General features: G+C 43.8%; 1 protein-coding gene across 2 annotated transcripts in view; it reads right to left on the minus strand.

The window, feature by feature from the left end:
* Positions 1 to 15,030, minus strand: part of GALM (galactose mutarotase) — a 53,335-nt gene that overhangs the window by 23,546 nt on the left and 14,759 nt on the right. For both annotated transcript variants that reach the window (XR_007150648.1, XM_047851161.1), the window contains exon 4: positions 9,259 to 9,340. Coding sequence is in view for 1 of the 2 variants with exons in the window: in XM_047851161.1 (XP_047707117.1) it covers positions 9,259 to 9,340 (82 nt within the window). In the remaining variant the exon portion in view is untranslated. The remainder of the gene's footprint in view (positions 1 to 9,258; positions 9,341 to 15,030) is intronic.

Here is a 15,030-nt window from a genome sequence, read left to right on the forward strand (position 1 = left end):
GGGAAGTGATTATAAAATTGGCTGAATTGTCAGTTGAACCCCGAGGGTGAAATAAAACACAAAGGTTTTGCGGGGCCTTTCTCCACAGCCTCATGGTAAGCCTTTCCTACCAGCATTCTAATTTTGTCAAAACGGGGTTGCTTTCATGTAATTTTAGAAGGCGCTTTCAAAAACCGAGAGCTGCAAGAACAGCAAGTGAACACAGATGGGCTGGGGGAGAGAATGGGTTGGGTGAGTTTCTATAAAAATAAAAGGTATCTTCTCGAGAGAAAGAATAAGACAGAATTTTACTAATGTTACTTTAGAGGCAAAAGACCTAGTCAAAGCATTCTTTTTTTTTTTTTTTTTGCTTTCTTAATTCCTTATCTACTACTGCAAATAAAGAACAGCAAAATTAAAAGGGGGGAAAAAAAAAGCTCCGTGCTGCAAATGCCTATACAGACACATGCTTGGTTCTGCACAATGTTGTGTACATGATAATATCTTGCTGGGCAGGCTGTGCCCACACTGCCTCCAAGTCTCACGGTTCTGAAGACAAAAAGAGGCTGTGTAATATTTACAACCCTGGGAGTGAATTAATCCCTTGAGAAACAGAAGGCCTGAATTTTCTCACCTGCTCATATTTAGGGGGCTTAGTACCCAAGCAGGGCTCTGGGGACCAATTTCCTCTTGTCGCCACAGGACAGGACACTAGACTCAGGCCCCAAAGCTAAATGCCTGACGTGGCAGCCCAGAGATCTGGCACTGGAATGTTCTCTCTGTGGACATCGATCATACACTGGTCCTTCCTGGTAAATGTCTTCTAGAATTTCCACTTTTGGGAAACGACAGGGACAGTCCTGATAACAACAAACATAAACATACACTCAGGAGGACCTGGAGATGTCCCAGGAACAGAGTGTGAGCCTATCCTAAGTAGTGCCAAATGCTTTACAGGGTGCAATTTTTAAAAAATTCTTTTTGTAATGTTTATTTATTTTTGAGAGAGAGAGAGACAGAGCATAAGCAGGGTTGGGGCAGAGAGAGAGCAAGACACCGAATCAGACCCCAGGCTCTGGGCTTTCAGCACAGAGCTCGACAGGGGGCTTGAACGCATGAACCGTGAGACTATGACCTGAGCCGAAGTCGGAGGCTCTACCGACTGAGCCACCCAGGCAGGCGCCCCCTTTTTTTTAAGTAGGGAAGAAAAACTGCTCGGAAGAAGCAAAGCTAAATTAACTGCTGACATGCAAACCCGGCCCGACAGCTTAGCTGCAGACTTTGCTCTTGGTCTATAGGTGAACCATCTCTGCAGAAGCCTTTCTGTTGGTGCAGCTGTGGCGTAAGAGAGGCACCTGTGCGGAAGGACGCCGTGCCCCAACCCCCACTGCCGACTCCAAAGTGCCCAGAACTACATCCAGAGCAGTAGCTTCAGAAGTTAGGTGTGGATTCCACTCTTTCATTCAAAATATTTTCTTCTTCTTTTTTTCTCCCCCAGAAGAAAAGCAAAGATGCTGGAGTCTTGCAGCCTAACAACACACGAGGGATATTGTTTGCCTGGAAGCCTCCAGGGATGGCAAAATGGCAGAAATTTTCAGTGGGGAAAATGTGGGGTGGGGGCGTGGGGGTGCTAAATTATTTGAATGGGACCCTTTGAAGGCTTCTGCTACCCCTACACCTGCTGAGGCTTTCCACTGAGCTTTGGGAAAAGGCTAGCTTTTCATAGCAGAGCAGAGAAAGGGGGAGAATGAAGGAGGCACGTAATGCAGGCTGTTGTCTTCTGTGTTTTACTGACTGAAAGGGCTGAAGACATTTTATATGCTCCAAGTTGCCAACAGGAAGAAAGGGAGCTCGAGATTCTCAGAGGTCTGAGGGCCCTGCCTGAGGTAGAGGTCTAAATGGAGGCTATATGTTTAAGACAAGGGGATTTCATGATATGTGCTTGCTTTGGCTCCCTAAAAGTGTATGCCAAGGTATCCCTTTCCTTTCTGTGTGACAACACCAGATCAGTAACAAACAAAATGGAGGATAAGACTCCACCCCTCCCCCAAACACACACAGGGGAAGGTCCCCTTTTACTGAGTACCTCAGCCACAGTATTACAACTGCTGTAAAAGGAGAGGTGCTACTTTCTCATGACAATGGGTTTTCCCTTCACCTGAAAAATTATTTACCGAATATCTATAACCAAGGTGGAAAATCACCTGAAAAGTTTAGACCTACATCAGCATTTCCCTCAAAAGTAGTTTTTATAAAGGGCAAACAAAAAGAAAGAGTTGAAAGACAAACACAAGTATAAATTAATAGTCACAAAAGGAGGGGCTTGGGACTATCAAACACCCTTGTATCACAGAAAGACTCAAGCTTAGAAGCAAACCTGGGGGACTTGGCAGAAAGTCCAGAGGAGGCTGGATAAATGAAGCTCAGAAATTACAATTTGTCAGATGAAGCATTTGGGACAAACCTGCACAGAATTCAAAGAATGATCTGATAAAAAACCTCATGGTTAAAATGTTGCTTCCTGAGCTTCCTCCTAATCCACCACCCTAAATTGGTCATGACAAGATTTTGCAGATGAGAAAACCAAGAACCAGCAGGACAAGAGACGTGTCACCAAACAAGGTACTATGTTGCAACAGAGCAATGACCTCCGAGATTACTGAGGGGCACAGGAAATAATTCTGAGCTTTTTTTTTTTAATTTTTTTAAAATGTTTTATTTATTTTTGAGACAGGGAGAGACAGAGCATGAACAGGGGAGGGTCAGAGAGAGGGAGACACAGAATCTGAGACAGGCTCCTGGCTCTGAGATGTCAGCACAGAGCCCGACGCGGGGCTCGAACTCACAGACCGCGAGATCACGACCTGAGCTGAAGTCGGCCGCTTAACCGACTGAGCCACCCAGGCGCCCCAATAATTCTGAGCTTTAAAATGGACTGTTCCTTTCCTACATTCCCTTCCTGGTCAGTCTAACATGGCCAGGCACTTCTACTCAGGCTCTTTTGTCTCAGGAAAGCCTCTTATGCAGGCATCTTTGTCTTCCCTCTGTCCCCCATTTTTCAATATAATTTGTTTTCTGTTTTCTATGCAGAAAAATCAAAATAAATTTAAGAGAAGGAGAAACAGGGAGGAAAAGAGAGAAGCTGTGAGACTACCTATATGAAAGGTAGACAGGAAATGAGAACACTCAACTGTCAGAACTTCTTTTTTTTTCTTTTTGGCTTACTTCCCATTTCTTGACTACATGGTTATCTTGGCTATCTATATAGTCAAGAAATTACTTTTCTTTCTTTCCTCTCCCCCCACCCCCCAAAACCTTCTTGACATCTAACCACACTGTAGGGTCTGTAGAGTACAGGTCTAGTTATAAGCAGGAATTTCAATACCAGTCTACCTAGGTTTGAATCCCAGCTTTCCACCACTTGTTAACTGCGTGATTCCCAGTTAAGTTACTTAAACTCCTTGTGCCACAGGGTCCATATCTGTTAAATAAAAATTAACAGAACCTACCTTTTAGTATTCTGGCATGGATTATCATTTATAAAGTCTTCTCTGAAATACTAGCTATTATTATCATAAACCTTCACCTCATCTCACAGATAGACAAACAGTATCTTCCCTTTTCTCAATTCAGCACAACCACCATCTCTAGATACTGTATATCAATTACCCAGAACTCGTAACAGAGCATGGCTGGTCTAACGGGTTTCTTGTAGCACGTCTCAAGGAAGTGGCCTTGTGGTTCAAGTCCACTTCTGGCTGAACATCCGGAAGTTTGAGACTGGACTCAGGTACACCTGTGAGTCTGCCCTGCGTGGAGCGGCCTTGAACTCCAGGCCAGCCGAGGGTCATCCAGAGCCACCCCAGGGATTGTAGCTGCACCAGAGCCTGGTGCAGATCCGACATGGCTCCAGCCAACCTCTCCAGGCCCATCGGTTTTCTGCTACCAAACACGTGCCCCGAATGCTCCAGAAGCCCAGTGCTGGCCTGGGGGTATTCCTGCTGTTTCCTGCTCTCCTTATTCTTATTCATCTCTATCCAGAACACCTTTCTTCTGGTTGCCTGGCAAATTTCCACTTGCCCTTTTGGGTTTTATTTAACTCTCATCTCCTCTATCCAGGGGTCCCCAGACAGTGCTTTCCCTCTATAACAAGTGTCCGAGTTCTATCTATCCTGATATTTTCCAGGTTAATGGATACTATTCTGGCTGACTCTCCACTAGGCTGTTGATTCCTGGCAAGCCCAGCAACATAGGGGAGGTACTTCCAAATGACCAGATGACTTTGGACTGGTCTCAGAATGAAGCCACATGCTCATGCACTTTTGGTCCGTGTTAAGAGTCCAATGAAATCTGGGCTCCTGGAGATTTGCTCTTGGCTGAAAGAGGGCCAGACATGTGAATTCTTCCATCGTGGCAGTGCAGAGTGGGAGTTGCCACCCATTTTGGAAGGCAGTTCCTAAGGAAACATATACTTTGCTTATTTCTTATGGCATTTCTGAGGAAGGGGAAGAAGAAACACCCTGTAATTTCAGTCGAAGTGTTTCTGGGAAAACAGACATAACCTATGTTGGGACTGGCTAGTGTATGGATAGGTAAAAGACTTACGGATTTTTTATGTGCTCTGAAGTTGTCGCAACTTACTAACTTTCATGATAGAGTTCTAATGGATTTGAAGGGTGGTAGAACTAGCAGTAAAATGTTATATTGAGAGCCTTGCAGAATCACAGAATGTAAGAGCTACTAGTGACCTTTCAGACTAATCGTTGGTTCTCAATCATGAGTCCATGGTAAAATTTTTACTGGTTCACAGAAAACTGAGACATATTTAGATAATCTACTATCACATTTCTTTTAAAAGCAAGACGAATGTAAAGTGTTGTTCTTTGTTCTGAGATTAAAATCTCCCCCCTTTTGTGGTGTTAAAATATTTTCTTTAATGGGACGCTTAAGTGGCTCAGCAGATTGAGGGTCTGACTCTTGATCTCTGATCTCGGCTCAGGTAATGATCCCAGGGTCGTGGGATCAAGCCCCATGTTGGGTTCCACACTGGAGCATGGAGCCTGCTTAAGATTCTCTCTCTCTCTCTCTCTCTCTCTCTCTCTCTCTCCCTCTCCCTCTCCCTCTCCCTCTCCCTCTCCCTCTCCCTCTCCCTCTCTCTCCCCCCCACCTATCTCCCCTGCTCAAGCTAGTTCTCTCTCCAAAATAAATAATTAAATAGTTAAAGTATTTTTCTTTATGAAAAGATGGTGATTATAAATGGCAACTTGGGTTTTAAAAAAATGAATTCAGTCTATTTATTTTTTTTAAAGTAGGCTCCACACCCAACATGGGGCTCAAACTCATGACCCCAGGATTGAAGAGTCACGTGCTCTACCGACTCAGCCAGCCAGGCTCCCCTAGTCTATTTATTTCTGTTCCTCATTATTACCCTGGTTAGTTTAATTTTTTTTAATTGAAATATAATATACATACATTCCCATTAGTTTTAATAGCCCTATATTTATGATTGCTTTCTAACTTGGCAAAACGAAAAGTTAGGCAACTCTACGTAAGTCTGTCAAATTATTTTCTAAAGAAAATTTACTGGTCCATAAAATTGGATTGAGTTCAATATCCCTCCTATTTGCAGAAAAGGAAATGAGGGTCTAAGGAAGTTAAATGTTAAAATGTTATGCATACATTGAAGGTCACCTAGCTAGTTAACAGCAGATTCAAGACTACAGCCATGGTTTTTGCCTCCCAGAGCCCAGAGGGCCTGCAGCCGACCCAGCTTCACAGGTGTTCAAAATTAGTACAAAGTACAAAATTTGATCCTAAAACCACTCACAGTGCAGAACTGAGATGGACATGAGTTTTACGCGTTTCATTAGATTACACGTTAAGTTCTACTGGGCTTTGCCACAATGATCACTTACAATCACAACAAATAATCTTCCCACAGCATGAATTATGCATTTTTGTGATTTTCATCTGATCAAAACTCAATAGGACAATGTGAGGTTTTATAAATATACACAAATAAATATGCACTTATGTCATCAGCTCCACCTGTAAGCTACTTAACTCATTTTCTTCTTTATCAGTCACAACAGAGTAGCCGCCATTTTCCCCTTACAGTTCACAACACACAGTTCCAATGTAATCAGGCTGCATCTAGGACAAGATGGACCAGTTTACTCAGCCTCACACTGAGTCATGTAAATATCAGAAGATGACACATGTTACCAACACAAACAAAAGAGCCTTTAAAACCAGCCCCAGAGCTAGGAAAACCTTCAAAACTGCAATGCAGAAAAAAAATTTTTAATGCATTTATCTTGATTTCTCATTATTATTCTAATTAATTTTATGGCCCCTGTATTTATGGGTTTCTAATTCCTGCTGTTAACTGAAGTTACCGTTTAGCATGCAGGCTCACATTCTTATTATTTTCCTCATAATAATTTTGAACTAGAGGCCATAAACACAGCCTCATTGTTTTAAAGAGAACAAAATAAAACAAAAGCCCTTACCTGTAAAGTAAGGCAGGTGTCCAGGAAAATTAAAGTCATATCTTACTTGGATCCCTGGACTATTTTTTTTTTTAAACTTTGAAATAATCTTAGACTTCAGCAAGGTCACAAAAATAGTACATCTCTGGGGGTGACTGGCTGGCTTAGTAAGTCAACAGAGTATGCAACTCAATCTCAGGGTTGTGAGTTCAAGCACCACATTGGGCATGGAGACTACTTAAAAAAAAAAGTACATCTCTGTATAACCGTCCTTTCCCTAATGTTAACATCATACACGACCATGGTATAATGATCACAACTAAGAAATTGACATTAGTACAATACTACTAACTGAACTACACATTTCACTAGAATTTCACCAGCGTTCCCACTAATGTCCTTTTTCTGACTCAGGGTCTAGTCTAGGATTCTCACATTGCACTTAGTTGTCCTATCTCCTTGGTCTATTCTGTGGCCAATCTTCAGCCTTGCTTTGTCTTTCATGACCTTGACACTATTGAAGAATACAGATTAATTATTTTGCAGACTGTCCCTCAAGTGGGTTCGTGTGATGCCTTCTGCTGAATGGAATGAGGTTAGGCATTTTTGACAGAATATCACACAATGTACTTTTTCAGTACATAATATGAGGAGGACACAATACATCTTATTACTGGTGATTTAAACTTGATTATTTGGTTAAGATGGTGCCCTTGGCTTCAAACTGCTCATATTCTATCATTCTACGTTATTAGCAGAGATGACAACCAAAATAGTAGCACACTTACATGGGGTGGGAACAGAGAGAAAGGCCTTCCTGACCTTCCACACGGAGCTGCCAGCAGATGGGCTTATGGAGGGCTGGAGCTCTGAACAGACGCTCCAGAGGATGGTACACAGGACGTTAATGCTCTGGCAAAGGGGTCTGAGGCAACACCTCCAAGCTGCCATCAAGCAGGAGACCTTGGCCAGCCCAAGGCCAAGGCGGGCAGGCTTTCTTCCCAGGGGAATAAGGGCTGATGAGCAAGTGTTTGTGTGTTTCTGGATTTCTGCTCTTCTTTTCTTTCATCCTCTACTTTTGTTTTCTTTCTTTCTTTTTAAAAATTTTTACTGTTTGTTTTATTTTTGAGAGAGAGAGAGAGAGACAGAGCACAAGCAAGGAAGGGGCAGAGAGAGAAGGAGACACAGAATCCGAAGCAGGTTCCAGGCTCCGAGCTGTCAGCACAGAGCCCAAGGTGAGGCTCGAACTCACAAACCATGAGATCATGATCTGAGCTGAAGTCGGACGCTTAACCGACTGAGCCACCCAGGCGCCCCACTTTGGTTTTCTTTGACTAAGACTTCTACACTTACCTCATCTCTGATTTTAATGAAATCCCAATAAGAATATTTATCTACTGCTCTGGTGGTTAATTACTTCAAGTGAATTTCCATAAGCTGACATGAATAGCAGCACCCCTGCCGGCCATCTTGCCATCATCCACCTGTCCCCTGGAGGCAGATGGCAGTGCACCTACAGTCTAGTACAAATCCACACCACTTAATCCTGGAGACTCCACAGGAACCAAGGTTCGTTCGTTTTCTTTCTTTCTTTCTTTCTTTCTTTCTTTCTTTCTTTCTTTCCTTTCTTTCTTGTCTTTCTGTCTTTCTGTCTTTCTTTCTGTCTTTCTTGTTTTTAATTGAGATATAATCCACATACCACAAAATTCACCCTTTTCACAAGTGCACAATTCAGTAGTGTTTAGTATATTTACAATATTATCCCACCATCACCACTATCTAATTCCAGAATCTCTTCATCACCCCAAAAAGAAATCTTGTACCCACTGGCACTCCCCATACCCCTCTGTCCCCAGCCCCTGGCAACCCCTAATCTACTTTCTATCTCTATGGATTTGCCTATTTGAACCAAGGCAGTTTTGATCCCAAATAATAATAACCAAGATGATCTCAATCCAGTTAACCTAAGAGATGCACACATACACCCATAAACTTTGATTCTGGCAACACCTCACCTTCCCTTTTGATACTTTAGACTCCCTATGCTACCCCATTCCCCCAACTGTGTCTCAGAGGTGACATATGCATTTGTCTTTCTCGGGGTAGAACATTTCATCCTCCATCAGAAACCACGTTGTGTTCTATCAGTGTCCTGCAGTGGTGAGGTAATGTTTAGGTAAATTTATCTCTGCTAAGGTGCTAAGAAGTACCAGATTTACATTTTAGCGGAGAACTTTTGCTGTCTAAGGCTCAGCCAGGATGGCCATATGACCCAGCTTGTTTAGAACTGTTCCAGGTGAGGGGAGCCTGGGTGGCTCAGTCGGTTAAGCGTCCAACTTCGGCTCAGGTCGTGATCTCACGGTTCGTGAGTTGGAGCCCCGTGTCAGGCTCTGTGCTGACAGCTCAGAGCCTGGAGCCTGCTTCGGATTCTGTGTCTCCCTCTCTCTCTGCCCAGCCCCTGCTTGTGCTCTGTCTCTCTCTCTCTCTCTCTCTCTCACTCAAGAATAAATAAAACACTAAAAAACAACAACAACAACAAAACTTCCGGTTGATACCTGTTGCCCTGGCTTAATGATTAGTAGCATCTCCTTTTCTTCTCAACAGCGTCCTGGTTTGTTTGTTTAATTATATGGTCCCCCAGCCACAACCAACATAAATGTCTAATCATGGTAATTATAGGCAATTTGGCAGGCCAACAGAGAAAATACATTTAGGTAAATGTAGTTTCGATGTTCCTCCAATCACACCCCAGCTCTGCATTCCCATAAAGAAGTTTAAATTCACCAACCTGTAGGAATCAGGGTTTCATCTACCGGCAAAAAGGCATCAGCTTCTATAGTGACTTCATGGTCATAGATGTTTGGGGAACCCTGGGAAGGAAAGGTAGAGAAAGAAAAGAAGATTTAATGCTTAGTCTTATTTTACTTTTTTTTAAAGACAGAGAGAGAGTGAGAGTGTGTGCGCAAGCAGGGGATGGGCAGAGAGAAAGCGAGAGACAATCCTAAACAGACTCCATGCTCAGAGCAGAAGGAGGCCAACGTGGGGCTCAATCCCATGACCCCGGGATCATGACCTGAGCCGAAATCAAGTGTCAGACACTCAACCAACTGAGCCACCCAGGCGTGCCTATATTTTTTGCTTTTTAACTTCTCTTGCAGAACGGTTTGCAGGCATTGACAAGAATTTTAGAAATCCCATTTGACCTATGGTGATCATTAATACGTTCATTTAAGCATCGGCAGATAGGTCCTCAACAGAGCAATGGATACATTTGAAAGAAGTTTTCAAGCGTGACCCGAGCATGCATCTTCTTTTCTAAATGGAATTATGAACGTGAAAAGTCAGAGAGACATCACTGGTTTGAAAGACTTTTGGACTTTGGCTTATTAGCAGAGGGGTTTCTCCCACTCTCCTCACACATGACAGGCAAATAGAAGAGCAAGAGCTGTTGGCCTGGAACACACAAGTACTGGATGGCCTGGTATCACCTCCAGGCTTGCTAGAGGTGGGGTATCTGTCACCCTTCTCTGGCCCAGCTCCCACCCGGAGGACCCATCCTCTACCACATGACAGAAGCCTGGGAGTCAGAACTGGAGTTCCTGCTTTTGAGAGCTTGCCCATCTCTTCCATTAAAGATGCAGCTTGCCCTTGGGGCGCCTGGGTGGCTCAGTCAGTTAAGTGCCCGACTTGGGCTCAGGTGATCTCACGGTTCGTGGGTTCGAGCCCCGTGTCAGGTTCTGCGCTGACAGCTCAGAGCCTGCAGCCTGCTTCAGATTCTGTGTCCCCCTCTCTCTCTGCCCCTCCCCTGCTCTCACTCTGTCTCTTTCAAAAATAAATAAATGTTAAAAAAAAAATTTTTTTTTTAAAGATGCAGCTTGCCCTCTCCAATGGGGTCAAAGATAGAGGGTCAGTAGTCAGAAGGCCTGTGGTCTATCTCCAGCTGTATTGAATGGCCCCAGGTAGAATCTCTCTCTCTCTTTTTCTTTCTTTCTTTCATCCTTCCTTCCTTTTCCTTCTTTCTTTACAGAGCACAAGCAAGGGAGGAACAGAGAGGGAGAGAGAGAGAGAGAGAGAGAGAGAGAATCTCAAGCAGACTCCACACTGTCAGCATAGAGCTCAGTGTGGGGCTCAAACTTACAAACTGTGAGATCCTGACCTGTGCCAGAGTCAAGAGCCAGATGCTTAACCGACTGAGCCACCCAGGTGCTCCTAGAATCGCTTTTCCTTCAGGGTAAAACTGGGCCAGTAATGCCTCCACCTTTTCCAGGATTCTTGTGAAGAAGTTTAGTAAAGCCATGTTGTGCTCCTTGCAAATTGGAAAATACACGTATGTTTCTGCTAAAAAGGATTATATTCTAATAGGAGTAAATTTTCAAGCTTCATAGCAGAAGACATGGAAGGAGAACCAGGAGAGGGCTTTTGCTAAGTGAATGCTCAAAAATAAGCTAACCTAGTGGCTCCCAACTGGGATGATTTTGCCATAGGGCAAAATCTGACGATGTCTGGAGACAGTTTTGATTGTCATAATTGGGGGTGGTAATGCTCCTGGCATCTAGTGGGAAGAGGCCAGCAATTCTGCTAAACACCCTACAATGCCCATCCCTGCAACAAAGAAATTATCTGACCCAACGTGTCCACATGCTCAGGTTGAGAAACCTCGAGCTAAGTCACACTGAAAGCCCTGCTGGGTTCCTGAGAAGCAAGCAGAGGGAGGCGGAGCCCTGGGGGTTAACTGAAACCGATCCTCTAATCAGAAAGACTCAGGCCTCCACAATCAAATGGAGTCATCCTGAGGAGAAATGCCAGGATCTTAGAGACCGTAAGAATCGATGTCTAAACAGGCCAGAAATTGCTTTAATTGCACTCCGAGGAGAATCTGGTTCTGAAGAACTGCCGTGGTCTTGTGTTCTCTCGGTGGGTACAGGCGGGCAGGGGTAGGAGTGGACGGTGGGGGGAGACAAGGCCAGGCCTCTGCCCACAGTCTCTTCCTTAGCCACTTGTTTGGTCCTGTTCTGACCTGAGAAGGCGGGTCCAGAATGGGAAGGGTCTGCACCACCACCTAGAGCAGCTCTGGACTAGAGGGGTCCCTCTCTTGCCCGGCTCCCCCTGCCGCCATCCCCTCACGCCTCGGTGGTACCGCCAGCACCGAAGAGGCCTGGGGGTCTGAGGGGAGCGGAGATGAGGGAAGAGAACTGGGGACTGTTTCCTTGGTTCTATCTGTTCAGTGCTCCAGCGAAGGCTGAGGAATATTCCATTGTACGAATGTATCACAATCTGTTTATCCCTTCTCCTGTTGACAGACTTTTGCTTGTTTCCAGCTTTTTATTATGATGAATAATGCTGCTCAGGACTTTCCTTCTCTTTGTGTTTTTTAGCATTAGGGCAGGAAGCAAATGATTCCATCACATACCAAAATAAATTGCTAAGTCTAAGAGGCTAGGAAGAAGCCTGGCGGGGGGGGGGGGGGGGGAGAAGGAAAGGAACATTTATTAGAGAGCCACTCTCTTAACGGGCACTGGGTCACAAAGCGGCACCTACATTCCTTTATTAAAGCAAAGCATGCTTCATTTTATGATTCTTCTGACCTGGAATAATGCAATGACCCACTTCAGTGGAATATTACTGCTGGATTCATTTCCTTTCCAGGCTGATGAAAACCTGGCAAGAAATGCTGATCCACCAACAGATCCTGAGGCCCATCTTTGGGTTCAGTGTTGTTTTGGTTAACTTTGCTCAGCTGCTGCTAGCTCAGAACATTAACCATTTATAGAGCTCATTATGGCCTGCAGGGTTTTCTTTTTTTTTCGTGCATTACCACTACCACTGCCTTAATTCAGCTGTCATCACCTTTAGCAGGATATCCTGGACACTATCATACCACCCAAAAGTCATAGCAGCTCCTTTATGGACGCCCTCCTTTTTCTCTGGCAGAACCCTGCCTTGTTGATTCATCCTATGGTAGGCTGTATACTCAGGGAAAGGGCTCCCTCCCCAATCCCACCGGGTGAATATTGATTGGCCTAAGCCAATCATGGTGGCCTAATTCCCTTGCTGGTGATTAGGTTAGGCAGGACATGGGACACACTTCTGGCCCATGAAATGTGAAGGAAAGTCTGCTGGGGAGCTTCTGGGGGAAGTTTTTTGTCTATTCTTTAAAATGGAACATTAGAGATATGAAGAAAGGAAAAGGTCCTTTTTTGTCTCTGGTTGTGACTATATGTAGAGGTGATTCTTGGGGCTATGGCAGCCATCTTGTGACCATAAAAGGATATGCCTGAAGGCAAAAGCCAAAAACACTGAAGGAACAGAGTGGAAAGGCGGAAGGTCCTTGCTGACATACCTACCCAGTCATACTGGAACCACCACTATTCTCATCTCAAATTCCCCGAGGCTGCTTTCATACCTCTTTGGGTAAAGTTTCAATTAAAAAAAAAAAAAAAAAACCAAAAAACAAAACAAAAAACATGTTTGCTCAGTTTTGGGTTAGATAAGGAAGGAACAACAACAACAACAAAAGCCCAACCAACCTGCAACCTATATACCTTTTCCACTCTTCAAGAACCAGTTCTCTCTTGCCTCCAGGTCTCCAACACTCAAACTTAGAAGTGATGAGTCAAAATTTGGCCCCAAGTAGCACAAACATACTGCTTATTAAATAACAAATAAACAAAACAAAAAGAAAATATATAAGATGAGCTGACCACTTTAAATGATCAAGTTTTGAGCTATTTCCCTGGGGACAGTTTAAGACATACAGTAGTGCTGGGGTGCCTGGGTGGCTCTGTCCATTGAGCGTCTGACTTCAGCTCAGGTCATGATCTCACGGTTCATGGGTTCTAGCTGACAGCTCTGAACCTGGAGCCTGCTTTAGATTTTGTGTGTGTCTCTCTCTCTGTTCCTTCCCCACTTGTGCTCTCTCTCTCTCAAAAATAAATTAAAAAATGCTTTCCTGGGTAGGGTAAGAGATGATTTGAAGATGCAGAAGCCCTTTGACCCCAGGCCTCGTAAACAACTACCCACTCTTGTTGTGATGCTTCCCAAAAGGCTGATGGCTCCCTCCTATCCTCAACCCTGAAGTTAGTGGCTATGGGTTCGAGCTGCACTAAGACAGTATACAGAAGGGGACTAACACTGAACACCCTTTTGGGTGGGGTCTGTGATCTCTGAGAGTCCTCCTGCCAAGTAAATGGAAAGAGTTTTAGTGAATGTTACATTCCCATTTTGTCTCCTTGATTGGAATACATTGGCAGGTGTAATATTTCATGCATAATTTCTTTCCTATCTATGAATCTCTTTCTTTAGGCCACCTCCCACCCATTACAGAATAGGATGTTCTCAGTATACAAAAATGTGGAAAAGAGTAAAAAATCACCATGATCTACTACCTATACAAACCCACTAATATTTTATTCTATTTCTGCCAGGTTCCTTTTGAGCTTATTATAAAAAGTTGGGTGTATAAGGGGCGCCTGGGTGGCTCGGTTGGTTAAGAGTCTGACTCCTGATCTCAGCTCAGGTCTTGATCTCAGGGTCATGAGTTCAAGCCTCAAATTGGCCTATTTAAAAAAAAAAAAAATTAGGGTCTTTATGCACATGATTACAGAGGCGCATGGCTGGGCAGCTTTGGTTTTTGGTTTGTTTTTAAGATCTCAAGGAGCATGGCAGAAGTTTCTGAGGGTAAGGGATAGACAAGTTTATAATCCTCTTTATTTTTCAAGGGAGAACTTTGGAAATTACATAAGAACCAATTAATTTGTGCTATTTGAAAAGATCCTAGAAAAAAAAAAATCAGCACATCGTGCTATTTGAAAAGATCCTAGAAAAAAAAAAATCAGCACATTGTCAGCAGACTCCTAAAAGAGTGTAAAAATGCTAGATATTACTAGTTGGCTGTGAACATCATCTTGTGGTAGGAAATCATGCCAAAGTGATTCAAGTAGAGTAGACAACAATGAGTTTTTCAGATGAAGAGGAAGCAATAGATATAGTCTACAGAGTTTAGCTAAACTTTTCCCTCTGCCTCATGTAACAGCCTCCTCAACAAACTAAAATACTACCATTAGTTGGGAATAAGGTAGTGCAGAGGGGATTACCTAAGAGGGGTGAGAGCGTCTCTATACCCCTCTTAGGGTGGGAAGTACAGCAGAGACATACGAATGTTGGTGGCATACCTAAAGGGGCTGAGCCAGGCACATTTTTAAAGTTCCAAGGGTGGAAAGTGGAACTTAACTGGAAGTAATTTTTGGGGAGTAGGAGTGGAATGAGGAAGCAAATGTAAACTCATGTTACAGTTAGAAGAGAGGGAGTTCTTGAAATAGCTGGGTGCTTGTCTGAACCTGTGGGAAAGAGAGAGTTCTCTTAGTAACACAATGTACTCATTCCATCTTTCTCTGTAACTTCCATTTATTGAGCACCTACTACGAGTCAGCTGTTTTGCTAGGCATTTTTCCTCATCACCAGGTGACTCCATTGCCAGGCTAAGTCCATTCTGGGTGGGTCTATCCAGCTACTCCCCAGGTCATTCCACAAAGCACATGGCAGGAGAGGAGAGGTAAGTCAC

This window comes from Prionailurus viverrinus, chromosome A3 (genome assembly GCF_022837055.1).
Source record: "Prionailurus viverrinus isolate Anna chromosome A3, UM_Priviv_1.0, whole genome shotgun sequence".
In the NCBI taxonomy this organism is placed as follows: Eukaryota; Metazoa; Chordata; class Mammalia; order Carnivora; family Felidae; genus Prionailurus; species Prionailurus viverrinus.